This window comes from Neolamprologus multifasciatus, unplaced genomic scaffold (genome assembly GCF_963576455.1).
Source record: "Neolamprologus multifasciatus unplaced genomic scaffold, fNeoMul1.2 chr13_unloc_1, whole genome shotgun sequence".
Lineage (NCBI taxonomy): Eukaryota > Metazoa > Chordata > Actinopteri > Cichliformes > Cichlidae > Neolamprologus > Neolamprologus multifasciatus.
The window spans coordinates 42,466-70,307 of NW_028181974.1; the positions used below are offsets into that span (position 1 = coordinate 42,466).

At 44.4% G+C, this 27,842-nt stretch overlaps 2 protein-coding genes and 1 long non-coding RNA gene across 4 annotated transcripts in view; all 3 read left to right on the forward strand.

Moving 5' to 3' along the window:
* The first annotated feature begins 307 nt into the window (after positions 1-307).
* Positions 308-7,386, forward strand: LOC146490430 (uncharacterized). The gene is made up of 2 exons (XM_085153213.1): positions 308-2,239; positions 7,298-7,386. Exons 1-2 carry the CDS (start codon positions 1,024-1,026, stop codon positions 7,384-7,386), a joined length of 1,305 nt encoding a protein of 434 aa, XP_085009339.1. The 5' UTR covers positions 308-1,023.
* An 897-nt stretch (positions 7,387-8,283) lies between these two features.
* LOC146490431 (uncharacterized) overlaps positions 8,284-27,842 on the forward strand; it is a 112,800-nt gene continuing 93,241 nt past the window's right edge. The window contains exons 1-2 of one of the 2 annotated variants that reach the window (XR_014872745.1): positions 8,284-8,806; positions 8,993-9,184. This is a non-coding gene — a long non-coding RNA (uncharacterized LOC146490431). The remainder of the gene's footprint in view (positions 8,807-8,992; positions 9,185-27,842) is intronic. The other variant, XR_014872744.1, reaches the window with a different exon arrangement.
* Positions 22,486-27,492, forward strand: LOC146490432 (coiled-coil domain-containing protein 80-like). The gene is made up of 7 exons (XM_085153223.1): positions 22,486-22,802; positions 22,923-23,037; positions 23,359-23,410; positions 25,426-25,578; positions 25,716-25,811; positions 25,921-26,004; positions 26,188-27,492. Exons 4-7 carry the CDS (start codon positions 25,563-25,565, stop codon positions 26,454-26,456), a joined length of 465 nt encoding a protein of 154 aa, XP_085009349.1. The 5' UTR covers positions 22,486-22,802; positions 22,923-23,037; positions 23,359-23,410; positions 25,426-25,562; the 3' UTR covers positions 26,457-27,492.

Below are 27,842 nucleotides of genomic sequence, written 5' to 3' on the forward strand. Positions count from 1 at the left end.
GCTATGCATAAGAAATTCATAAATATTTGAAGCTACATGTCCTGTGCTTCATATTAATGGTGGTTCTTTTCCTAAGTGCACCCAATCAAAGTGAACTTGCATATGAGTTAACAGCAATTAGACACTTTGAAGCAAACTTCAAATAGAGCACCAAATAGAAGAAAATTCTATGTGGCTTTACTGTATATGTTTCACTTAAAGAATATATCAAGTAGAGACCCCTCAAATGGAAACAGTTGTGGTTTTCCTCTTTACTTAGTGCTCCAATTTTGGTAATTCTTTATTTTGAATAGTTCAGGGTGTTAGGATGCCTGGGTCGTTGACCCAGGGCTTTTGAGTTTATTATATTATTTATAATTTTTAGTCTTTGGGTTTTTGTGAGTCAGGTCTTATGGTTTGTCTCTGTGTAATCCTTGGTTGCTGTCTCCCCTGTCTGCTGTATCCCCATGTCCAGTCTGTGTCTGCCCTGGTCCCACGTCTCTGTTCCCTCTGTTGTAGTGCCTGCATGTGAGTCTGTGTCTTTTGTTTAGTCTGTGTTTTGTGTTTCCTGTTTTACTTTGAAGGTCTCTGTCTCTTCTCAGTGTGTTCAGTTTACGCTTCCTTGTCTCGTCAGTTCTGATTTGCCCCAGCTGTGTTTCCCTCCTGTTGTCCATTCCCTGATTGCTCCCTCTATGTATTTAAGCCCTGTGTTTCAGTTTGTCATTGTCGCGATCTACCGTTTATTTAGCTGTGTGTTTTTTCTCAGTCCTCTGGTGTAAGTCTATTTTGTTTTCAGTTATGTTACATTTGAGTTTAAAATTAAAACTGTGTTGAGTTACTTTCTGTCTCCGGAGTCTGCACTTTGGGTCCTTCTCCTGCTTGCACGCAGCCACCACCTAACAGAAGATCGCGACCATAACATGGACCCCGCAGACTCTTTTTCCTCGGAGTTCGACGGCGAGATGATGCGGATGGTGAGTCTGCTCGACCGCATTGCCCAGTCGCAGGATTTACGGACTATGGCAGTTGGGCTAAGTGCAGTAGATGCCATCATTAGTCATAACCCTCAGCTCTCTCAGTTTGCTAAGGACACTCAGTTGGATGGCACCATTACTGCCTGGAGAGAGCAAGTCAAGGCTGGTGAGCTTGCTCTCTCACTCACTACATCTTCCCAATCGCTGCCCCAGGACAACACACACTCTCCACCTGTCTCTACACTGCCACGGACTTCCTCTCCCTCCCCACACCAGCCGGGTCCTCGTTCGCCTGCCTTTTTCCTGGCGGCTATGTGGTCAGAGGATGAGGGGGAGGTCTCCTTTTCTCCACCAGTTCCTGTTTCCTCATCCCGAAGGAAACGGCGTTCAGGCCGCCGCCACTCCAGGACAGTTGAGCAAACACCTCTCGGGGGAGACGGTGACTGTTTATTGTATGCTCCATTCGAGCATTCTGACTCTGGACATTCTGACATCACACCCACTTCATCTGTTCTGCAACCTGTTCCCGCTGGAGGGTCCGAGGGACCGCTTCAGCCGCCTGTTCCCGCTGGAGGGTCCGAGGGGCCCGTCCAGCCGCATGTTCCCGCTGGAGGGTCCGAGGGGCCCGTCCGGCCTTCATCTGTTGGTCCCGCTGGGGGTTCTGGAGAATCGCTCCAGCCGTCTTCAGTCTCCACTGGAGGGGCTGAGTGGCCCGTTCAGCTTTTTGTCTCCGCTGGAGGGTCCGAGGGACCAGTCCAGCCGCCTGCCTCCGCTGGAGGGTCCGAGGGACCGCTTCAGCCGCCTGCCTCTGCTGGAGGGTCCGAGGGACCGCTTCAGCCGTCTGTTCCCGCTGGAGGGTCCGAGGGACCGCTTCAGCCGCCTGCCTCTGCTGGAGGGTCCGAGGGACCGCTTCAGCCGCCTGTTCCCGCTGGAGGGTCCGAGGGGCCCGTCCAGCCTCCTGCCTTCGCTGGAGGGTCCGAGGGGCCCGTCCAGCCTCCTGCCTCCGCTGGAGGGTCCGAGGGACCGCTTCAGCCGCCTGTTCCCGCTGGAGGGTCCGAGGGGCCCGTCCAGCCTCCTGCCTCCGCTGGAGGGTCCGAGGGACCGCTTCAGCCGCCTGTTCCCGCTGGAGGGTCCGAGGGGCCCGTCCTGCCTCCTGCCCCCGCTGGAGGGTCCGAGGGGCCCGTCCTGCCTCCTGCCCCTGCTGGAGGGTCCGAGGGGCCCGTCCAGCCTCCTGCCTCCGCTGGAGGGTCCGGGGAACCGCTGCAGCCGCCTGTTCCCGCTGGGGGGTCCGAGGGGCCCGTCCAGCCTCCTGTTCCCGCTGGGGGGTCCGAGGGGCCCGTCCAGCCTCCTGTTCCCGCTGGGGGGTCCGAGGGGCCCGTCCAGCCTCCTGTTCCCGCTGGAGGGTCCGAGGGGCCCGTCCAGCGACCTGCGTTGCCTGCAGCGCCACCACCTGCGGCTCCCACGCCGTTCACTGCAGCGCCGCCCTCGCCTGGTCCAGCCTCCGAGTCTTCGCCCTCGCCTGGTCCAGCCTCCGAGTCTTCGCCCTCGCCTGGTCCAGCCTCCGAGTCTTCGCCCTCGCCTGGTCCAGCCTCCGAGTCTTCGCCCTCGCCTGGTCAAGCCTCCGAGTCTTCGCCCTCGCCTGGTCAAGCCTCCGAGTCTTCGCCCTCGCCTGGTCCAGCTTCAGCTTCAGCCTCTGCGTCGCCTGGTCCGGCCCCCGTGTCTTCGCCTGGTCCTGCCTCGCTCCGTCTATCTTCGCCTGTGCCTGAGGTCCCCGTGCCGTCTGGTCCTGTCCGGCCTGCTCGCCCTGTCCGGCCTGCTCGCCCTGTCCGGCCTGCTCGTCCTGCTCGTCCTGTCCGGCCTGCTCGTCCTGCTCGTCCTGTCCGGCCTGCTCGTCCTGCTCGTCCTGTCCGGCCTGCACGTCCTGTCCGGCCTGCTCGTCCTGCACGTCCTGTCCGGCCTGCTCGTCCTGCACGTCCTGTCCGGCCTGCTCGTCCTGCACGTCCTGTCCGGCCGGTTCGGCCACTTTCCGGGCCGATGACTGAACATCATTGCCGTCACGGACGGCCCCCTGACCTGCGTCGCCGCCGGCGCCTCCCGCCCGGCCGGCCTCCTGACCTGCTTCGCCGGCGCCTCCCGCCCGGCCGGCCTCCTGACCTGCTCGGTCGCCGCCGGCGCCTCCCGCCCGGCCGGCCTCCTGACCTGCTTCGCCGGCGCCTCCCGCCCGGCCGGCCTCCTGACCTGCTCGGTCGCCGCCGGCGCCTCCCGCCCGGCCGGCCTCCTGACCTGCTTCGCCGGCGCCTCCCGCCCGGCCGGCCTCCTGACCTGCTCGGTCGCCGCCGGCGCCTCCCGCCCGGCCGGCCTCCTGACCTGCTTGGTCGCCGCCGGCGCCTCCCGCCCGGCCGGCCTCCTGACCTGCTCGGTCGCCGCCTCCCGCCTGGCCGGCCTCCTGACCTGCTCCGCCGGCGCCTCCCGCCCGGCCGGCCTCCTGACCTGCTCCGCCGGTGCCTCCCGCCCGGCCGGCCCCCTGAACTGCCCGGGTTTGGACTGTTGTGCCGTCAGCCTCCGGGCCGGCCTCCTGAACCTTTTCGGGACTGTTACCTGGGCCTATGCGCCTTTCATGGGCTTTTGTCTGTTTTCTTTTGGACTGTTGCTGGGCCGCAGTGCTGTTTTGTTCTGTTTTGGGTTTTTTGCTCCCTGTGTTTTTGTCTTTGGCTCCGTGTGTTTGTTTCTTTTCGGTCCCTCCATCCTGTTCCCCCGCCGCCCGCCCTGGTTGGGTTGTTTTTTTTTGTTTTGGTGTTTCGGGTTGGGCTGTCTGGGAGCCAGCCCTTTAGGGGGGGATACTGTTAGGATGCCTGGGTCGTTGACCCAGGGCTTTTGAGTTTATTATATTATTTATAATTTTTAGTCTTTGGGTTTTTGTGAGTCAGGTCTTATGGTTTGTCTCTGTGTAATCCTTGGTTGCTGTCTCCCCTGTCTGCTGTATCCCCATGTCCAGTCTGTGTCTGCCCTGGTCCCACGTCTCTGTTCCCTCTGTTGTAGTGCCTGCATGTGAGTCTGTGTCTTTTGTTTAGTCTGTGTTTTGTGTTTCCTGTTTTACTTTGAAGGTCTCTGTCTCTTCTCAGTGTGTTCAGTTTACGCTTCCTTGTCTCGTCAGTTCTGATTTGCCCCAGCTGTGTTTCCCTCCTGTTGTCCATTCCCTGATTGCTCCCTCTATGTATTTAAGCCCTGTGTTTCAGTTTGTCATTGTCGCGATCTACCGTTTATTTAGCTGTGTGTTTTTTCTCAGTCCTCTGGTGTAAGTCTATTTTGTTTTCAGTTATGTTACATTTGAGTTTAAAATTAAAACTGTGTTGAGTTACTTTCTGTCTCCGGAGTCTGCACTTTGGGTCCTTCTCCTGCTTGCACGCAGCCACCACCTAACACAGGGAAATCGTTGATTTATGTGTTAATAAGATGCCTCTGATGGAAACCGCACAAAACCTTCAACAGCTACTGGAGACAAAAGAGGAAACCAAAATACAATGGGCCGCTACAACAGTCGTTAGCCAACCATTGGTTTCATGACTGAATGTCATTGACTTAAATGTGGGTGGGACTGAAAGAGGAGTCTTGAGTTCATATAAAAGGAGACTCGTGTTCAAGCATCTCTCATGGATTTGGAAACACAGACAACACAGGATATTCCAAAAGAGCTTCGGGATTCACTGGTAAGGAAGAGCGTTCATTACAAGTCTGTATTATTGGTTCAACTCATGCAAGAACTTGTCTCTTAAATTCAGTAAGTGCATCTGCTTCGACGAGTTGTATACAACAACTGCTACAAATTCTACCTGATTGCGTCTAAAAAATTGAGTTCTATGTTTCATATCAAGATCACTTTGAATGGAGACACTGATGGTGGTTGTATTCCTAAGTGCACCCACTCAAAGTGACCTTGCATGTGAGTTTACAGCAAATAGACACTTTGAAGAACACTTTAGTTAACATGGTTCACTTACAGAACATCTCAAATAGAGACCCCTCAAATGGAAACACTTGTGGTTTTCCTTTTGCCTTAGTGCTCCTATTTGGGGAAGTCTTTATTTTGAATAGTTCAGGGAATCGTTAATTTATGTGTTAATAAGATGCCTGTGATTGAAGCCGCACAAAACCTTCAACAGTTACTGGAGACAAAAGAGGAAACCAAAATACAATGGGCCGCTACTACAGTCGTTAGCCAACCAATGATTTCATGACTGAATGTCATTGACTTAAATGTGGGTGGGACTGAAGGAGGAGTATTGAGTTCATATAAAAGGAGACTCATGCTCAAGCATCTCTCATGGATTTGGAAACACAGACAACACAGGATATTCCAAAAGAGCTTCGGGATTCACTGGTAAGGAAGAGCGTTCATTACAAGTCTGTATTGTTGGTCCGATTCATGCAAGAACAGTATGATGTCATATAAGGCATTCAGTATGATGTCATATAGGCATTCAGTATGATGTCATATAGGCATACAGTATGTTAGCTGAGTGGTAAATTAATAATAATATTTTCCATTTCAGTTAACCATTTAAGGTTCAAAAAGGGGTCTTAAAATGTTTCTTTGTTTCCATGTATGGTAAGACAAGAATGTTATTGGGTAATTTAATGTTATTGCTTGTGCTATTTCTTTGGCTATCTGCATGTTGCGTGCACTTGAAGCTGTTAATTTTATAGGTTTGTGTAGTTGCATATTGTGGTCACGGGGGGGGGGGGGGGGGGGGGTCTTTTTTTAAACTTTTTTTAGTTTTCCAAAATAAGACTTGACAAGAACTGAATTTCGGGACTTTTCTTCTTCTTGTGGATGTGGAACGGGAATGTTGTGAAGGAGTTAAATTGTTGGTAAGGAATTGTTAAATATGCACATAACTCATTGAAACATATTGGTATAATTGTAGTGCAGTGGCAAGACGTCAGTATTTTAACAAGATGATGTATTTCTGAAATGTATGATGCAAAGGACCTGTATGTGCAGCGTGGAGCGGCCATTTTCTCCATGCAAGGGATAAGTTGCGAGATCGTCTGTGTGCTCCAGTATCCGAGTGAGCTGAGATTTCTGTGGAATGTAAGTGTTTATAAAAATGTATGTAACACTTCCACAGTTTTTTAAAGGAGCCTTGTGTGATTTAGCTCTTTGTATTTTGTTCTGCACACAGAGGTCACTGCCGTATTTTTGTGTTTTGTATTTCATTTCCTTTATTCCTCGTATTGTATTGGCGCATCTTTGTTTAGTCGGTTATTCTGTTACTTTGCCACGTTACCTCTCGTGCTGTCGATGTTCAGTACAAGTCCATATGGCCGCTGTTTGAAAAAAGTAAAGGTCAAAGGACATTTTTTTGTTTATTCAGTCGGCATTGACAATAAAACTGCACATTAAGAACCCAGTAATTGTGTCCTGTGTGGCTAACCATTTCCCAGGCTACAGTATGATGTCATATAGGCATACAGTATGATGTCATTCATGGCAAAGAGCTTGATGTCATCTAAGTCTTACAGATTGATGTCATCGATGCATACGGTATGATGTCATATAAAGGCATACAGGTTGATGTCAATGTTTATTGAGGTTACATGAATATACATAGGTTCATTAACATATGACGTATACATACAAACAAAGACTACCTTGCCTGTGCGTTGTGTAAGTGTGTGTGTGTGTGTGTGTGTGTGTGGGGTCAGAGTGTGACCCCATAAAGACTTCACTAAACCTGCTGGTCTGGAAGTCCAGCAGTTCATCTAAACAAAAGGCACTTAGACTAAAACAGATATAGATACGTTCATCCTACCACAAAACAATAAGAGCAGGTACGACCTCTCCCATGCTCCCAGGATGTGGGTGTGAATGCCAGAACACTCTGGAATGCACACAAAGTCTCTGCAGACTCCTAAGGATCAACCCTCTACCAACATGACATTGACTATAAAACTCTAAGCATATATGACAATCAACAATATAACCCTGACAAGCTTCATGTCTTATAAGTCTTACAGATTGATGTCATTTGTGTCATACAGCCTGATCTCATGTATGCCCTCAGCTTGAAGTCCTGGATCGAGACAGCTTGATGTCATGTCTGCATACAGATTGATGTTGTCATGGTCTGGGTGCGTACCTGTAGGTTTCCAACAGCGGTCCTCTTCCTTTGGGTGGAGATCGGTTGCTCCTCCCTGGCTGAGCACCTGTGGGCAATTATTCCAGCAGCATATAAGATCTGCGCACTCAATCAGTCATGGCTTGAGTATCAGGTTAGTCAGTGATGTTTTATTGCTCAGTCCAGATCCTGTGTGAAAACTTACCTGCCTTTTCATGTCTTCAGAGTCGGCTCCTGGAGTGGGGTTCTCGCCTCAGTCATCCCCGCTTTTCTGGACCTGGGCCACCAGCTGCTGGTACAGCATTGCCAACTAGCCTGAAACTCACCTGCCTGCCTCCCCGCACCTCGACCTCATCTGGGCCTTGCCCCCCACCTGTCCCCTTCACCTGAAACCAATGCCCTGGTCTCTTCACAGTATTTTTCCCAGCCCAGCTTCCACCTCCCCACTGCCACAGCTGTCCCACCTTGAAGTCCATGAATGAGACAGCTTGATATCGTATATGCATTCATATTGATGTCATATAAGGCATACAGTATGATGTCATATAGGCATACAGTATGATGTCATCCTGTGTCCTCTGATGACCTGTTTGCCACTGAAAGGCAGTGTTAGAGGGACACTTGGGCATTTATCGCAGCATATAATGTGTTTTCTGGATACACTGCTGCTTTTTCAGCGCTCAGAGATTGATGGCTGCGTGTCAGAGCTGGCTATGAATTTCAGAAGGATCAGGCCTTAACAAAAAAGTTATCAGTAGTTCTTTCCACCTTTTTACCCACAGCTACATCCACTTCTGTCGGGCCTAGGCTGCTCACTACGGCTGGGTATCATCACTGATTTCTGTAATCCATTCGATTCACGAGGTCCTGACTCCATTCAATTTGATTTTGCCTCAGACAGTCAGAAATATTATAATTCTGATGATTTATCAGATGACACATGTGAGACTTCATCAGAGGTGTGAGCATCACAGCAGAGGCCTTTGTGTCAAAGTAACTGAGGATAAAACAGAAAAACATGAAGGAGATTTTCCTGCCCTGTTTTCTGTAGCAGATAAACTTTAAAATATTCTGCAGTAGAACAAAAAGTGAAGAAAACATGAATCAACATCTGACCATTACCTGATGCTGCTGAAGTGAAGCAGAGCAAAGTTACAGAGGTTTGATTAGAGACACAGCAAAAGTTTTGTAATTTGGCATCATTTTAAAAAGTTTCAATTTTTTCGTTATAAAACAGCAGAAATGATTCTTTTCAAGGTCATTTTCTGGTGGGGAAAAACAGCGACCAACAGCACTGTATATGACTTGTGCATAATAAAGCGAATGAATAATGCAGGAAACAGAGATTTGAGATGGGAAACTGTTCTTGAAGTACACTGAGAGAGAGAGAGCTGTGCAGGCGGTGGAAGCAAAACAGCAAAAGTCAGAGGGCATTAATGACGAGATTTATCAAATGTGGAGCGTAGTTTGGATCTTCTTTTGCTGCTGCTTCAGTGAATTTTGGTTAGAGAGAGATAAAACCTGCAGCTCAGAATCGAGTGCAAAAAAGACGGAAACCGCCGACGCGGTCAGTGAGCTGTCGGCTTTCTCACCCGACGGCGTGTCCGTGTACGGGCCGTCGGGTAAGAAAGCCGAGGAAGAGAAAGCTGATTGTGATGCTTCGGGTCTGTGTTTATGTCTTTGTGTGGAGTCCGTGTACCTGCTCTCATTTACTGGTTGGTGGTTGTTGAAATCGTTTTGTGAGCCTTAACCTGAGATTCTGGCGTTTCTGGCAAAATACATTTATATTTAAAAGTCGATTCAGGATTTAATGAATCAATATCGCTTCATTCAAGCTACTCGCCTCTCTCTATCCACCTGCACTTTCAAACGCACACACGAAGGACTACAGGAATATCTGGACCACGGCCATTCAGAGAGGTCCCGCCCCTGACTATCTCTGATTGGTTTAGACCACGATAGGGGCATAATGTGTGTCAGTTGTTGACCATACGGACACTTTCAGAGTTGCGGAGACTTTTTTTTAATGTACTGAACGGCTGGTCGCTGGTGCGATCTAGGATTTTATTAGTCGCACCAGTGAGAAATTTGGCCGCAAATGTGACCAAATTGGTCAGACTCTAGAGCCCAGAGATCAGCTGCTGTCTGAACTGCACACTTACACTTGGGTTTTGTATTTTTTGGCTTTTTCTCTGCTCTTTTTTGAATTATAAATTCAAGAGGATTTGGATTTCTGTCGATTTCCTGCAGGATTACAACTTCCAAGAGTTTCCATTTTATTTTATTTTGTTTTATTTTGAATTATAACTTTGAGAGGATTTGGATTTCAACTGAATCCCTGGAGTGTTGAAGTTGCAGGGATGCAAAACAGAGATAATATCAGCTTATCCTGCTCCTCGTATTTTTCTTCAAAGTCCTCTACAGAGAGACAAAACAAACACAGGAGTTGTGATTAAATGTATGTAGGAAAGCTGACTTTCCAAATGAATCTGAATTTAACAGGTAAAGGAGACTTTACTCACCTAGATATTTTCGCACAGCCACAGCACGTGGTGTGGTAAAGGTCGGCCAAGATTTTGACCACATGTCAGAAACTGGATCAAAATTGGACTAAACTCACTTGAACTCTGACTTTGTCTGCACTTAGAACTATCACAAGACATTAAAACAAAACATCGGGCATTGATGACATCACAGGAATCTAACATTCTAATCTATGCAAACTGTCTCCATGGCTACATAATATCAAATTAAATCATAGCAAAGGAGTAAAAAGCAGGATCAGTCTTAGGGTGTATGTTACATGTTTGCCAGTTTGGATGAGTGAGTGCAATACTTCATCGGCCTGTGTTGTAGCAACCTGTTGAACCTGCTGAGAAACTTTTCTTTTTCTTTTGAGAGAGAGTTTGGGTTGGAATTTGGAATTAAATATCTGTAAATTACACGATTTAGAGGGGTCTGACATCACATCCAGTCTCTCTTCTGTGATGTCAAATATCAATGCCAGACTCGCTTCTCTGTTGTGATGTCAAATTTCAATGCCAAACTCGCTTCTCTGCTGTGATGTCAAATATCAATGCCAAACTCGCTTCTCTCTTGTGATGTCAAATATCAATGCCAGACTCGCTTCTCTTTTGTGATGTCAAATTTCAATGCAAAACTCGCTTCTCTGCTGTGATGTCAAATATCAATGCCAGACTCGCTTCTCTGTTGTGATGTCAAATTTCAATGCCAAACTCGCTTCTCTGCTGTGATGTCAAATATCAATGCCAAACTCGCTTCTCTGTTGTGATGTCAAATATCAATGCCAAACTCGCTTCTCTGTTGTGATGTCAAATATCAATGCCAGACTCGCTTCTCTGCTGTGATTCAAACTTTTTCAGAAACTTTTCTTTGTCCTACTCTGCCACCTGACCTACAGCCACCCACTGTAGTGGGTTAGAAGAATTGTAAAGTGCACACATAAGAAGTCATACTGGGAAATTGTCTTCTCTGCGTTTTCCAAAGAAGACAGTCCCAAAGCCTCCTTCACCCAGCTTATCCTGCTCTTCGAATTTTTCTTCAAAGTCCTCTACAGAGAGACAAAACAAATTGAATTTAACAGGTAAAGGAGACTTTACTCACCTAGATATTTACGCACACCCACAGCACGTGGTGTGGTAAAGGTCGGCCAAGATTTTGACCACATGTCAGAAACTGGATCAAAATTGGACTAAACTCACTTGAACTCTGACTTTGTCTGCACTTAGAACTATCACAAGACATTAAAACAAAACATCGGGCATTGATGACATCACAGGAATCTAACATTCTAATCTATGCAAACTGTCTCCATGGCTACATAATATCAAATTAAATCATAGCAAAGGAGTAAAAAGCAGGATCAGTCTTAGGGTGTATGTTACATGTTTGCCAGTTTGGATGAGTGAGTGCAATACTTCATCGGCCTGTGTTGTAGCAACCTGTTGAACCTGCTGAGAAACTTTTCTTTGTCCACTCTGCCCCAAACTTCACATGCTCCATAAAAGTCGAGGCCTAGAGACCTCTGCATTGTTATTAGCATTAGGTTATCAGTATCATCTGATATATATGACATTTACAGTACAATACTCACACATGACATAGGAGGAATAAATATGAACTTTTTGACGTAAATTTGATCATATGAAATTGGATATTTTTAAAAATATGAAACTTTTTCCTTCCGTCATACTTCAGAAATATAATATATTAAGTTTTGAACATTTTAAAACATTTAAGTTTGCTCGTTGTATTTACAAGATCCTACATGGACGTGCTCCACAATCATTGGTCAGTCATGTTAAAATCCATTATCAGTGGAAAACAAACCTGATCCTCTACTAGAGGCGATTGTGCAATACCTTTTAGACATAACACTCAGAAAACAGTTATTATTAGTTAAAGTCAGTGAGATTTGGAGTGATACGTGACACATGACGGAATAAGACACGGAGACTTAGCATGACGAACCGACGAGGAACACGTACACTGTAAATACATACAGAGGGAAAAGAGGACTAGAGATGAGACATGGACATAACTAAGCACAAACAGAACATGATGGCTGGGGGAAAACACACGTGACAGAAGGAATGGGTCACAAGGGCAAAACATGTAAATGAGAGGAGGAGACGGGAGAAAAAGACATTACTGAAATACATGAAGGGCCAGGGCTGGGGCAGCCAACCAGTCACAGACAAACAGCCACATTTTTTACTGTGTCACCGCAAAGAGCCACATCATACACCTGGGCACACATGAACATCACCCATCCCTTCCTCTGTCCTGCGTTCAGTTTGGGGTATCAAACTCAGGACCCTAACCCCATCAGGCCGGGGTCTTTGTGTGGAGTCTGCATGTTCTCTCCAGCTTCCTCCCACAGTCTAAAGACATGCAGTCAGTGGGGGTCTTCTCGCCCCGTTCACATTCACACAGAGATGCATTGAAGATCACCTTGTGGTTAGTGCCTTCTATTCGATGTACAGACTGAATAATAACACCTTCTAATTAGTTCTGTCTCCTATTGGTGCTCTTCTACGAGTAATCAGTGCTTGATGGCTTACTAAGCTTAACTTTTTTCACAACATTGATAACAAACACACACAAAACAACAACAACATATATTATCTAAAAAAAACTTGATTGGACCACATTTTGATGTTCATCCTACATGTTTATTGAGATTGTCTAATGTCAACTAACACAGCCAATCCCTCAACTTGTTATTCACATTGTCTTCATATTAAATCATTTTTTGCTTTTTAAAGAACTTATTTTACCATTGCACTCAACAACAAACAAATCCTCTCTAACAAAAAAAGTTCAAGGGCCAAATTGCATTATATTTCTTCACATCAATATACAAGTAGGGGTGATGTGGGACGCAGCGAGTTTGAGACCCCTGGTCTAAAACAAGTAATTGCTGATTTCTTTTAAAAATCTTCTTGTTAACATAACCTTCTCCTTCATTACGTTACACTTATTATGAACAGTGCTGTTCTGTAATATAGACACAATTATTTATGGGATCTATAAAAATGATGTAAACACATTTTCTTATTGTCAGAGACTCGATGACCATGATTGAAAGTAAAACGAGGAAATGACATACTCTGAGGCTACCTTCCTAGCACTGCACAGGTTTCATATATTCGTTGAAAGGGTCTTATGCCCCCTCCCCCCCCCCCACACACACACACACACACAGACAAAACATATTAAGGATTGTACATTAACATAAAACTGTTGTACACACACACACATATGAAGAGAGAGAGAGTATGCATTGTATGCAAACGGCTACCAGACAGCCATCATAATTCGTCATACAATGAGAAGAGGACAAATCAACAACTGACAATGACTAATTAATATTAAAATATGTAACATAATGTATTATTTGGAGTTTGGTCTGTTACTGTTACTATTTTTACCATTTCTTCTTGGAGCAACTGTAACCCACATCATTTCCTTAGGGATTAATAAAGTATTCTGACTCTGATTGGTTCAGGATGACCTGCCATTATCCAATCACACATCTGCTTACCCGCATCGTTTGCTCGTTTCTCCTCCTCTTCTTTTCTCTTTTTTCTAAACTGAGGACCTGATGTCTTTGAACTTTTCTTGTCCATCTTCCATTGGTTTTAATTTTGCACTCCAGTATGAACAACCATCCCTCAACCCAAGGATCACCACAACATGATCTAACACACCTACACCTTAGTTCACAGATTCACTTTGTGGGTGCATTTCTGAGATTTCACACAACCCAGGATTCAAATCATGAATACATAATAGGCTTGGATTTACAACATTATAAATGAAATGCGCTCTATTTGGAAGCAGCCGGCCCCCCTCCTCTTTCGACGGGTTGTGTGTGAGACTTTAAATCATCAAACTGTAAATTTTAAATTGTTATTGATCCCTTTACCCTGAGTCCTAAAGTATATTGGATTTCTGTCGATTTCCTGCAGGATTACAACTTCAAAGAGTTTCCATTTTATTTTATTTTGTTTTATTTTGAATTATAACTTTGAGAGGATGTTAGACACTTTGAAGCAAACTTTAGATTATATGTTTCACTTAAAGAGCATCTCAAATAGACACGCTCATCGACTGCTACAAATTCTACCTGACCCTCCATGTTAGGTCTATCAAATTGAGTTCTATGTTTCATATCAAGATCACTTTGAATGGAGACACTGATGGTGGTTGTTTTCCTAAGTGCACCATTGCGGAAATTTCAATTACCAAAGCCTGCAGACACGATGAGTTGTACCAACACCTTTATTTCAGCTATCTCATGCATAAGGAGGGACGTCAGTCAGGGGGCACTGAAAGTCGTCTCTGACAATGAACAGTTCAGGTCCTTTTTATACACAGTCACAGAACAAAAGGCTTTTACAGTTTCAGTTCACACCTTGGCTCTAAACAGACAGACTCTCTATCATCTGTGTGAATCTCCCCCACTCTGGGGTCAAGCCTTCCTGTGTGAGCTTCCGCATCCTGGGAGACATTCACCAGTTTCTCACTGTCTGTTTCCCAGCGTGAATAAGGTGTGAACCAGACATACTAAACTAAGTGACATGAAAGCATTTCATCAAGACAATACATTAAAGAGAAATTCCACCACCCATACTAAACTAGGTAACATGAAAGCAAGACAATACATTAAAGGACAATACACTAAAGAGAAATCCCACAACAGTTCCCACCCTCTTGATTGTATCTCAATCACTAGTACCAAGGATTTCTCTTCCTAACATTCTGTTAATTACATCAGCCATATTGCACACTCAAAAGGTTTCACAATATGCATCATTCTTACATTGTCAGGAAAATAATTTCACTCATCACAATCATCCTCGCTTTCGCTATCCTCAATGTAATCTTCAGCCTGCAATAGGGGAAGCTGCAACTTGGGAGACTCGCTTTCTCTTGTCAGTGCCACTGTGATTAATCTACTCAATAGGGTACGGAGGCATGGGATTAGACAACAACCGCAGCATGTGAGAATGGCAATAAAGGTGGCTATGGTGGCGGTGACCTCTGTTGCATTAGCACGGGTCATACTGTGGTTTGGGCTTAATGCATGATGTAGTCTTACCTTTATTATGCCCATTGTGTCTGCACCGGCCTGGTCCACTCCTATGATTAAATAAAAGGAGTCTTCTTTGGAGTCGTGGCATTGTCCTGGGAAGTTTGGTCTCCTGGAAAATGGGTTCCAATTCAGGTTCTTAATCGTTAGCAGTAATGGGTTCAGGCCGGTACCAGTCGCCAATTGGGCTCTAACAAAGGAAAAACTGTTCTTACTTTTCATCTTACCCTCTGTTGATTTTGCCTGTTCTCCCCAGTACCCCGGCCTGGAATGCCACCACACAAAACTCCAACTTGGACACCACTTCTGGTATCCCGGAACGCCATGTCCAAATATGCACAAATAAACATCATAACCTCTCCAGCTTTCATTATAGCCTTTACAGTCTATCACACTGCACAGATCAAAACTGAAAGTCTGGGTAGTTGCATACGTATAGTGTAGCTCAGTGTATCCGCCATACTCAGTAAGGCATTTGTCTCTCATCTTGTGGGTTGCTCCTTCTGTTGCACGAACCTCCTTGGATGTTGGCATGGTGCTCGGCTGCTGCTCTCTCCAGAGGCTCCACCAGAGGGCAACCATCAGCCCACTGAAAAGCATCAGAGCTACCCCAGTGATGAGGTGCTTCCTGGCTTGTCGCATTGTTGCAGGTAGGGGGTAGACTGCCCACTACCTGAATGAGGTGCGGGGATTATGCCCCGTTTGTCTTTTCTAGTTGCTCCTCCGTTCTGGGTGGTTCTCCTCCAAACAGCTTACAGTGGCTGGCGTGGATCCAAGTAACTCGTTCTCCAACCTTTACCGCTGTTTGTGTGGTCAGTAGGACTTGGAATGGGCCCAGCCACCGCTTCGCCTTCCAGTGTCTCCTCCTGAAGTCCTTCACTAGCACCCAGTTCCCTGGTTTGAACGGGTGCAGGGGTCCTTCTGCTGGCCTGGGCAGGGCTGCTTTCACTGCTCGGTGTACCTGCGAGAGAGTCCTGGAGAGATTTTGACAGTACACAATCATTTTGCTGTTGCACAACTCTGTGGACATGCCAGTCCATTTGGGGGGTTCTGCCCCCACTCTGGCAGGTCGTCCATACAACACCTCATAAGGGCTGAGGTGTGCTGGAGGTCTGGCTCGCGTGCGCACATACATCAGCACGAGGGGAAGTGCTTTTGGCCATGTGAGGCCAGTTTCTTCACAGCACTTTGCCAGCTTGGATTTTAAGGAGCTGTTCATTCTCTCCACAGCACCTCCAGATTGTGGGTGATATGCACAGTGTGTTTGCAATTTGAAACCTAGTTGCTTGCTGATTTCCTTCAATGCCTGGTTCACAAAGTGAGTACCATTATCACTTGTGATTTTTCCCGGGATGCCCCACCTGGGAATGATTTCTGACAGGAGGGCTTTTGCCACTGCACTGCTGTCTGCACTTTTAGTGGGGAATGCTTCTACCCACTTAGAGAACATGTCCACTACTACCAGACAATACTTCTTTCCCTCGGCTGGTGTCAATTCAATGAAGTCCATCATTAGATGGTCAAAAGGCATGTCCGGTGGGGGGTGTGCTGCAGTGTTTACCTGTACTGGGCGTCCCACATTGTTGGTCGCACAAATGAGACACCTTTTACAATACCTCTCAGCTGCTGTGGAAAACCCTTTGGTGAACCATAGCGATGTTACTGCTTGTAGCATCCCCCCTTTGGACGCATGGTCTAACCCATGTGTCCATTTTAGAAACCAGGGGAAGAAGTGTTTAGGTAGACATGGGCGGCCGTCCGGAGATCGCCAGACAGATTCGACCAGTGTGCAGCCATGTTTGCGCCAGAGAGTTTTCTCTGGCTGGGAGGCAAATGACTGTACAGCAGGAAGATCAGCGAGGTTGGGTGTGGACAGTGGCGCCAAGACAAGTTGGAAGGGTAGGCCTCCTTCGGCTGCTGCTTTGGCTGCTGCTTTGGCTGCTGCATCGGCGACGGCATTTCCTTGGGAGACAGAATCAGTTTTACCTGTGTGTGCTGCACACTTCACTACAGCAATGCGAGCAGGCAGAAGGATGGCATCTAGCAGCGCTGCTACCTGGTTAGCATTGAGGATGGGCTTGCCATCAGATTTCAGGAACTTTCTGTGCCTCCACAGGGCGCCAAAATCGTGCACCACACCGAACGCGTAGCGAGAGTCGGTGTAGATGGTGGCCGACTGACTCTCCGCAAGTTTACAGGCTTCTGTGAGCGCCACCAGTTCTGCAGTCTGTGCTGAGAAGTGTCTGGGCAACGAGCCTGAAATGAGAGTGGCATGATCAGAACACACAGCAAAACCCACCCGGTTAGTTCCACGTGAATCACGTGAGGAGGAGCCATCTACATATAACACTATGTCAGAGTTGTCGATGGGAACATCTAACAAGTCAATCCGAGGTGTACAAGTTTCACCCAATATAGCAGTGCAGCTGTGTGGTTCACCATCCTCTCGCGTGGGGAGAAGAGTGGCTGGGTTAGGTGTTGTGCATCGTTTCACTGTGATGTTGGGCATGTCAAGCAGTATGGAAGAGTACCTGAGCCAACGAGCTGCAGAAAGGTGTGAAGTTTTCTGCTCCAGCAAAATGAGAGAAACTGCATGGGGTACCTGCACTGTCAGAGGAGAGTACCCTACAATGTCACGTGAGGCGAGCACGGCCTTCTGCCTGGATGCTCGTAGGCATCCAGGCAGTCCTGCAGCCACTGGGTCAAGCTTGGAAGAGTAATAACCCACCGGGCGAAGTGAATCACCATGCTGCTGTAAAAGAACAGAGGACATGAAACCATTCTTTTCATCCACCATTTGTGTATATGGTTTGGATGGGTTTGGAAGCGCTAAAGCGGGCGCTGTTTGCAGCAGCTGTTTCAAGGAAGTGAAGGCAGCTTCAGCCTCTGGTGTCCAAGAAATGTGATCATTGGCTGACAGACTTGCACCATGAATGAGTGCAGTGAGTGGGGCTTCCACAGAGGAGTAGTGTGGAATGAAATTACGGCAGTATGATGTGGTTCCTAGGAATGACATCATCTGTTTTTTGGTGAGAGGTTTTGGAATGGTCATTACAGCTTCCACCCTCTTGGAGGAAATCTGGTGGGAGTTGTAAGAAATCACATGCCCTAAGAATGTGACTTGCTCTTTACAAAACTGCAGTTTTGACTTACTAGCTTTGTGGCCCTTGTGATGCAAATGTGTCAGTAAAGTGAGAGAATCTGCCAGACACTGCTCTTGTGTGGGCGCACACAGTAGCAGATCATCGACATATTGCAGTAACACTGTGCCTTCGGAGAGGATCAAGTCTGACAGAGAGTCTCTTAAGGCGGCATTGTAAATCGTGGGGGACTCACAGTAGCCTTGACACAACCGAGTGAATGTGTAAGCCTTTCCCTGGAACTCAAAAGCAAACCAGAACTGGCTATCTGGGTGAACTGGAACAGAGAAGAATGCATTAGTCAGGTCAGCAACAGTAAACCACATAGCGTCAGATGGGATTTGGGACAAAATGGTGTGGGGGTTCGGAACCACAGGGGCTCTGGGGATTACAGCCTTGTTCACAGCTTGTAAGTCCTGCACAAACCGCCACTCAACAGGTTCATTAGGTCCTATGATTTTCTTCACAGGGAATAATGGAGTGCGAACCGGAGAGGTGGGGCATGGGATAATTACTTAACAGGGATTCAAACACAGGAGTAATCCCCTCTATGGCTTCCCGTTTCAGAGGATATTGTCTTTGGCATGGTCTAAACGAGGACTTTGGAGTGATTACCACTGGCTCACAATCTGTGAGCCAGATTGTGAGCCAGTGGTAAAAAAAAAGGATACTTAACTCGAAATTTTGAGTTGCTAAGTCGAAATTTCGAGAAAATAAGTCGAAATGGTAAAAAAAAAAGGATACTTAACTCGAAATTTCGAGTTGCTAAGTCGAAATTTTGAGTTGCTAAGTTGAAATTTCGAGAAAATAAGTCGAAATTTCGAGAAAGATAACTCGAAATTTCGAGTTAAGTATCCTTTTTTTTTTTTTTTAGTGGCGGAAACGGGCTTCCATACAAACGCTACGCAGTGCCGTCCCACAGCTATTTTTCTATTGTTGCACTACCTGCTCTATACACGCAGTGTCGAGTAACGGTGGAGACGGAATTTCAAGCAGTACAACATTTTGCGGCAACCACAAAACGTGAGACATTTGTTGTTTTTATGTTTATTTATTGTTTTTATGTTGGGTCTCAACTGTTATGAAGTTGATGTGCAGTTAATAAGTGCAATAAATATTTATATTGGAAAAGAAAATTGTGAGAGAATTGTGATCTCAATTCTAAGCCAAAAAAATCGTGATTCTCATTTTATGCAAAATCGTGCAGCCCTAGTAATCAGCGTGACCTGCGTATAAACGTATAAAAGAGATAACATTGGTGTTTCCGTCATGTAGTAACTGCTGGATTTAACTGTTCAAAGGTTGTTCGACACTATGAAACACATACAGACTTCATGATGTTTGGCTAATATTTTTATTGTGAATATTAATCATGAGGGTAAACGGACCTGTACACCACGGAGCAAGGTCAGCATATCCACGATATCTTCAGCTCTATGAGTTAACAGAGTTTCCCAGCTGACTAATCTAACTGTCATCTACGAATATATCACGGGTCATATCAATATGATTTTACAGAAAATCATCCTTATTACTGCCAACTATTCCAGAGACGTGAAAATCTACAGCATAAAGAACAAAAAAATATAGCAGTCTAACGCAGCACTGTAACAGAGATGAACCGTCAGTTTGTCGCAGATCAAAGTGGAATGAAAGTTATTGGTTGAACAGGTGTTCGTGATCTGTGTTTTCTGCATTTTCATCAGCGTAAGAAACTCAGCAGCAGATTAGAATAACAGTTATACATTTAATAAATTACCAAATGAATGCAAGAAACGAGCAAACCTGTACCGACAATTTGAGTTTGTGTTCCCTCAGCTGCAGACTCGCTGCTGTTTAAATGTTTGAGAGGAAGATTAGATATAAAGCAAACGTCAAACATAGACTCAGTCTGCGTTCACATTTGATATGAGGCCAGGACGGATAATGGCTGTGTCCTGTTTTAAGATCATACATGTAAAATTGTTGTCTGACCTCCGTCGATCCAGCCGCTCAGAGTCCGTGGTTACCATGGTTACTGCATAAGCAGCTATAATGTAAACAGCTGGCACAGCGGAAACCTACCGGGAGCACGGGTGTTTATGTTTTTCATTGCAAAAGAACTGTCTGAATGGTTAACTGAAGTTAACTTGGATAAATTATAGTTAAGGAGTATCACAGATAACGCCCACGTGAGCTGTGTGACTCTTCACCACTACATTGAAATAAGTAGGCTATTACTGAAATACACATGCTATATCATAAACTATGATATAAATAGGGAGGTCCTATTAACGTGTTTAGTTTTAAAGGACACCTTCCTGCCTTTAGTCTCATTCATGAGCAGTATTAGTTTACTTCTAACATCCAGAAGTCTGCACGATGTGTTTCATAGTTTGTAACAAGCCTTTGACAGTTAAACATAACGTGACTGAAAAAGCAAAAAACAAAATGAAAAGAAAAGAAAAAAAATCACACAAATTATATGTTAACCTCATTTATTTTTAGTTAAGTAAACTCTAAAAATTCTAACAGATTGCTGGTGCTTAGAATACAGTTGAATAACTATTAAAAAACAGATGATATAATATTTCTGTCCAGGTTGCAGTCTTGATGATTGCAAGATGATTGTTTGCTGTTGCAAACTCTGCTCCTCTCAGTGGAAATGCGCCTTCTCTTTCCTCTTTGTATAAAACATTTTAAAAGTCAGTTTAATCTCAAAATTCACTGTTAAATCCAAAACACCCCAGATAAAAAAAAAAATTAAGTCCAGCTTTCAAAGCTGTGTGCCGGTGATTGGACATCAGCCGCTGATAAAGTAGGTTTGCCTATAAAGTGCTCTGTTGGGAAACAAGCTCCAGGAGCTCTGCGCTCGGGAAAAAAAACTATATTTACTTATCTTGTGCAGAGAAATGCGCTGACATTGCGTTATATCGAGCACCGGCTGCCCAGTTAAACTGTGACTATCACCAGGTAACGTGGGCGTGTTTCTTGAATTAGCAGCAGGTGTTAAACAACCGCTGACAGGTGAGGAGGAGGATGCATGCAGGTAAACTGAGGGCCTGTTGAGCTGATCGCTGGTGTCGTGAGAAAAATGTCAGCTCGTTCTTTATGTTACAGAAGCACAGAGACACAAGACCAGGCGGAAAGAGACGATCGTTCGGTGAAAATGAGAATCTGCGAATGCAACATGTGGAACACGGAGAGTGGAATATGTAAACAAACCGGTTAACGTAACCCCCACCCCTCCCAAAAAAAAAAAAAAACTTACAAAAAACTAACAAACAAACTAAAAAAAAACCTAAAAAAACAGTTAAGCTGGAACACTGGGGCTGTGAGCTCGGTGCACTCTGTCAGCTGACTGTTAGCAGAGCTAGTGACATCTCTGAAAACATCTGAGCACTTTTGCATGTTCTATGTTGACAACCTGACCAGACACGTGAGGATTACGGCGCAACATTCGCAGCTAAAACACTATTAAAAGTGTAGTTGGTGACAGAAAAACGGGCTATTTTAAAACTACACCACCACCTGCCTGTGATTTGAAATGCATTCTGGGATACCTGGCTGCCCCAAGTCTACACAAGCAATCGATTATCTAGGATCGACCTGTCTTGACTTACTTTGCACGGCAACCAATCAAATGTTAGAGAAGCTGCAGCGTTAACCCCGCCCACTTAGTTTGATGGGTGAGGCTGACAGATAAAATTATTTCAAGGAGAGAGATGAAGGGGACAAAAGTGCCAAAATGAATTAAATAAATAAATCATTAAATAATTAATTAAAACTGTCAATAATTAATTACATTTGTTATTTATTAATTAAATGTGTCAATAATTAATTAAATGTGTCAATAATTAATTAATTACATGTGTAGTAAATATTTAATAATATTTAATTAATTATTTCCAATTTTAATGAGTTATTGCCACATTTAATTAATTATTTAATGGTGTATTTAATTAATTCATTATGGCAGTCCTGGCGTTCCATGCATATGAAATATGCAAGGAGTAAAGGTATTGAAGGTACATGAGATTAAATACCTGGAGTCAAGCATCCAAAGCAACAAGCAGTGCAAAAGGCCAGGCAGGGGATGGCAGGGCTCAAGATGCTAAGATTTTGTTTGGGAGTGACCAGAATGGAGAAGATTAGAAATGAGTGCATCAGCGAGACAGCTCATGTTGAGCGGTTTGGAGACAAAGTTAGAGAGGCAAAGCTGACATGATTTGGACATATGTAGAAGAGGCATAGTGAATATATTGTTCCATATGGAGCTGCCAGGCAGGAGGGAAAGAGCAAAGCCCTTAGAGGGAGTTCGTGGATGTAGTGATGGAGGATATAGATAGGGTTGGTATGAACGAGGAGGCGGCTATGGATAGTTTAAGATGGAGGCAGATGATCCACTGTAGTGACCCCTAAAGGGAGGAGCCAGAAGAAGAACTCAGCTCATTTGAAGAGGATGGAATAGATGATGGGAAACCACCAGATAAATTTAAAGACAATTCAGAAAAGATGAGTTTAAGGAAGAGGTGAGTTAGCTCCAGTCCATTTTTAGTGAGGTCATGAGGACGAGTAGTAGTGGGAAACGTACACAAGATGAATTCAAAGACAGTATATATATTCAAAGAAATATAAAGGTCAAATAAAAAGTAGTCAGAATTACTAACAGTACTGCAGATAATTTATTTTCATTGGCATTTGGAAATATTAAGTAAGAGTAAGACAAAAAATAAAACTTTTTTTAGTAGTTGTATGCGTCTTCTTTTTGTGTACAGGGGGCGTTCGTGAGCAGTGAGTTGCCGCAGAGTACAGAGGAACAGCAACAGATTGCTGTCGCCTCAAAGACTCAAAGGCATCACTATGTCAGAAATGGACACAAGTGTCCCATATGTGGACATGTATATGCTGATATTGTTCAGCACCTAAGAGTCACAGAGCAGGTTGTAAATAAAACTGAGCTGACTCTTTTGAGCCAATTTTCTCATCAGCAGTAAGTGTCTTAATAAATTCTGAAAGATAAATTTATATTTACTGTCCCTACACATTTTTTCTAAACACTGCATTTATTTGATACTACATTAAACCATCGGCCTGCTCCTTCCTCTGACAGCGAGGCTCCTGGTGACTCTACCAGACCAAACCTACAGCCTCCTCTCTCTGCCAGTGACACTCTCAGTGACCACACCATCCCAATTTTGCAGCCTCCTTCTATCTCCACCAGCAAGGTTACTTGTCATTCAACAGTGATGTGTTAATACCAAGCAGTGCACCTTACTATGCAGCAAAGCAAAGGAGGGGACGTCCTCTCCCGAGGACACCTGCTCCTGGTTGCAAACACTGTCAGATACTGTTCACTGAGCTACAGGTGCTGAAGCAGTTGCTAGAATGTGAAATTGAAAGGAATCATGAGCTCAAGCAAATACATTCTTCAACCAAGCGTGTAAATATGAGTATTGTTTACCTCGTATGATTGTACACCTCATTGTGAAACATTCTTTCCTTTACTTTTGATAAACAAATCTGCTTAATGATCCTTTTTATTTCAGGTTAAATATAGCAGACGTAAACGGTTTTCACCCAGCAAAGCCTCTCACTACGGTAAATAATATATTTTATCAAACTTACTACTGTAAAATTTCAGTAAAGTTGTAAAGTTTCATGTTTTATTGTCATGTACAGATAAACATTGTAGCCACAGCTTTACATGAACATATAGAAGTGAGCAGTTATATTAAAGAAGAAAATTTATTTATTAATAATAATAATAAATAATAAATAACAAAATACTAAAGTATTAATATTAAGAGAACTTGTTTGGAATTTACAGTTTCTCATTTACAGTTGTGCAAAAACTTGTGCAGTAAGGATTTAAATTGGTTTATAGTGACACTTTGTAGAGTCCAGTAGTTGTAGTGAGTGTGTAATGGTGTGTGCCGAATGTCTGCAGTTCAAAAGTCTGATATCTTGTGGGTAGAAACTATCCCTGAATGTTCCTGAACCACCTGCCGGTCTGTGGCTGGGGTGGCTGTGATCAGAGAGGATCTGCTGCATCTTCCTCCTGCATGGCTGGCAGTTCAGTCCTGTTGATGCGCTGTGCTTGAGAGAATCTTGCATAGTATGACTGACCATCCTGGGATAGCGATCCCTACTCGATTCATTTATGAAGAGTCAGTTCCTCTAGGCCAGGGGTAGGCAACCTTTCTGATGACGAGTGCCGTCTAAAATTTCCTCAGAAGTCAATTGCATTAGCAAAAAATTTAATAATGCTCTATGTTAACAGTTACACACTATATAGAGCAACTTTATAGAATTATATTTATTATATTTATTCTCAGATGTTGGCAGCTATCAGTGAATAATTATCAGCTATTTTGAAACAAAAAAAGACACTTTTTATCCATAACAACAACTCCATAACAGCAAATGAACTGTACAACAGAAAATACAAATGCTATTTATGGTCTCCTCACAACAATGATAAGAAAAATAAACTGGGCCAATATGGCATGTTTGTTAATACAGAGATACACATGCTCACACAGATATGTAGAGCCAAATACTGTCAATAAGGCCTCTGCAATGTTCTGAAGACAGTTAAACTTGTCAGGTAGTGATGTCCAGCAGGTGAAAATGCAGGTGAAAAAATAACTGGCATTAACTCAGCCAGATAATGCGAGACAAATCTAGCTGCTCATTAAAGTGTTCTGGTTTGATCAGAAAATAAAACATTGGTCCAAACACCTGAAAGTCCCAAAAACGCATTGTGAATTCTGTCTCGAGTCTACGGATGTATCCGTGTATTTCCGTGGTGCTGATGCTGCGCTTAGTGGAAAGCTCCTGAAGCTTTTGAAGTGTGAAAAATCAGGGTGAAAAAAATGCAGCAAAGACCCGACACAGGACCTGAGAGATGCATCTGGGCTTGCAGTTGATCTGTATACTGCTTACTGAAGCCACATCAGAAATGGTGTCAGTGTGAGGATGGCTGTCAAAAAATTACTCTTAAGGAAGGGAAATTGGAAGAAAATGTTATGGTATGCCAAATGACACAATAACCAGACTGAAAATCCCTGTGAGCCCTGTTGCAACAGTGCTTATTGAGTCATAGTTTGACAGAGAATAAACAAAAACAGCCAACATCCACATAAAACTCTTGGATTACTTAAAGAATTGACCTGAAAGCTTGCCTGATACACAGATTTCTTGGAATATAAAGGTCATCTTACTGAATATTGATATACAAGATAAGGGGTATATAGTCTCAATGACACGGTCATCTTTGTATTGCATTATACTGAGTTGTTTCTCCTCATAAGCTGTTTCACAGATGAGCCATTAAAGGAAAAGCCATCACATATCTCTAAACGGCTCACACAGCATAATCAAAGTGGTATTCTTTTAACCAAATTAACCTGCAGTGTTGTTTGTAGTGTCTTGTATTTGATCATTATTTCTGCAAGTTTTAGTTCACACTTACATCCTGTCAATGTTGTCTTTTTAAAATCTTTTCAGAGACACACACAACAGTTTTAAAAAATTCTTTGGCAGTATAATAATCATAATGTAAAGGGGAAGTCTGATAAACATGTGTGTGTGCATGTTTGTATGTATTCCAGCAGGTTTGGCTGGATCCATTTCCAGTCGCAGCCATGTGCCCTTGTGCCCCAGGCTGTGCTCCGGCTCATCAGCCTACATTCTTGCTCTCGGGCTAGGCTTTGTAACACTGGGAACCAGCCGCATCCTACTTCTGAAAATGTCTGCCAGTGCCAGTGATTACCTGACAGTAAACACATGCACACAATCTGGATAAAAAGATTTAAAAAAGTGTTAATTTTTCTGGCGTGCATTACAGTGATGTGTTGGCAGCTTGCTCAGCACGTGTCTTTACATTTTGTTCTGTTTGCAGAAAACAAGTATGACCTCCCAGCATCTGTAAATCTGCTTGCCGAGGCTCTTAAACTGCACTTTTGTCTGGTCATGTCAGTCAGGGTCATAGTCCAAGGTAAACTTTGATAGCATACTGCTGTTCTCATTTGAAGTCATGCTGTTGTCTAAAAATTGTTTGCCTCATTCTGATGTCTTTTCAAAAAATGGTTGCCATGGTTACACAGGCCTGAGGCACATCGCCATTCTGAAGCTGGTTGGCACAGAGGCGCCAGATATGGGCGGAGTCTTGGAGCTCTATCCTATCAATGGTAAGAATTTTTAATACAAAATAGTGAACAGATATATTTTCTGAAAGCTAAGGTCTCTACTTTTTTGGTATCTGAGTTCAGTGTGATAAGTTTAGAGGAAGAGGAAAATGTCGATGTGCTACATCTATTGTGAAATTCACTCTTTAATACGTTGTTCCTAACCTGATCCTCTGGTCCATACAGGGAGTGCTACCGTGGAGCGTGAAGGGCTCTCAGCTACCCTCGTGAAGGACATGAGAAACTACTTCCAAATCAGCCCAGAATACTTCTCCATGCTGCTGGTGGGGAAGGACAGCAATGTTAAGTCCTGGTACCCCTCACCCATGTGGTCCATGGCCATTATCTATGACCTGGTAGACTCTATGCAGCTCCGCAGACAGGAGATGGCCATCCAGCAGTCGCTTGACATGCGCTGCCCTGAAGACGAATATGGTGGCTATGGTTACCATTAACATGGATACGAACACGGTTATCAGGATGGCTATCACCAGGGGTATGGTTACTAACAGGTGTGTGCTTTCCAATGATGCACACTGGCCTGCAGCTGGTCCTTGGTGCTACCTTCCTTTGGCCCAAAACCTTTTTGTGTCTTTCCCATCTCCCACCGGGCAGTTGGCACAGACGACTATTTTGTAGCACTTAGTGAAGGGAAGAAAAATGCTTTCACATATCCACCCAGCCAACATGTATATATGGGCCCCACCTGGTTTTTGCGCGGGCTGGATGGGTATCATGTGGGCATGGGCTCAAACTGGGCTTTTTGTATGGGGCCTACTTGGGTTTTTCACATTAAACCCATATGGGGAATCCCAAGTGGGCGCTTTTAGTAGGTCCTAGCTGGGTCAAACATGGGAAACACTTAACTTGATCCAAAATGGGAAACACACGTAGGACCCACTTGGGTTTTCCACCTAGGATAGACATGGGCTAACACAGTCATTTAAGGATAGGCTGTTGTTGTGTGCCCCAGGTGGGGCAAAGTGAGGTAATCAATATATGTTTTAGTATCGATGACACAGGTGGGGCCCACCTGGTCAAACAATATGGGTTACACATGGGCAAATGCAAGTCAGAACCTAAAAACATGTCTATGTGGGCCCCATATGGGGCAAAGTGAGGTAATCAATATATATTTTTAGCACTGATGACACAGGTGGGGCCCACCTGGTCAAACTATGTGGACCACACATGGGCAAATGCAAGTCAGACCCTGAAAACATGTCTATGTGGGCCCCATATGGGTTATGTTAAGTTAATATGGGCTTATATTCTATGTGGGCTCAGGATTGTTTAGTATATATGGGACCCACTTGGGTTTCTCACATCAAAACCATATGGCCAAACCAAGTTTTGCCCATACTCAGTATAAAGCTTACTCTTCAACTTGAGTCCCCAAATTATATAACCAGAAATAATTTATATTTTCTTTGAACTGATGCAAAGGGAATGCGGCCTTTCCAGCAGTCACGCCTCAACTGTATGGTGTATGGTGTATTGACACTTGAAACTTCTCAAAATAACTTTTCAAAAACTTTTCTATTGTTTATTTAGAAGAGCTTTTAAGTGAGGTGTTGCTATTGTTATCATTATGATATATTCTGTCAATTATACTTTTATGTTATTTGACAATAATTACATATGATTTTTTCAAACATATTAACCATTCCTATACTTAAAAAACTAAGCAAAACTAAAATTTATCTTTTTAGCTTTAAATAAGGGAGGAGCAGATTGCGCCGCCTTTGGACTAGTGTGGTCTGTTGTGAGCAGATTTTTCACTCGCTGGTGCCTGGAGTACGTGGAGGACATCGATTATTTAAAGGAATTTATAACTAACA

Excerpts from the sequence above, each read along its gene's own strand:
- LOC146490432 (XM_085153223.1), top strand. Across the intron at positions 25,812-25,920 it reads AGTCAGGGTCATAGTCCAAG|GCCTGAGGCACATCGCCATT; the intron begins GTAAACTTTGAT and ends ATGGTTACACAG. Across the intron at positions 26,005-26,187 it reads GGAGCTCTATCCTATCAATG|GGAGTGCTACCGTGGAGCGT; the intron begins GTAAGAATTTTT and ends TGGTCCATACAG.
- LOC146490430 (XM_085153213.1), top strand. The coding sequence starts at position 1,024 with ATGCCATCATTAGTCATAACCCTCAGCTCTCTCAGTTTGCTAAGGACA. Across the intron at positions 2,240-7,297 it reads CCGCCTGTTCCCGCTGGGGG|AGTCGGCTCCTGGAGTGGGG; the intron begins GTCCGAGGGGCC and ends TCATGTCTTCAG.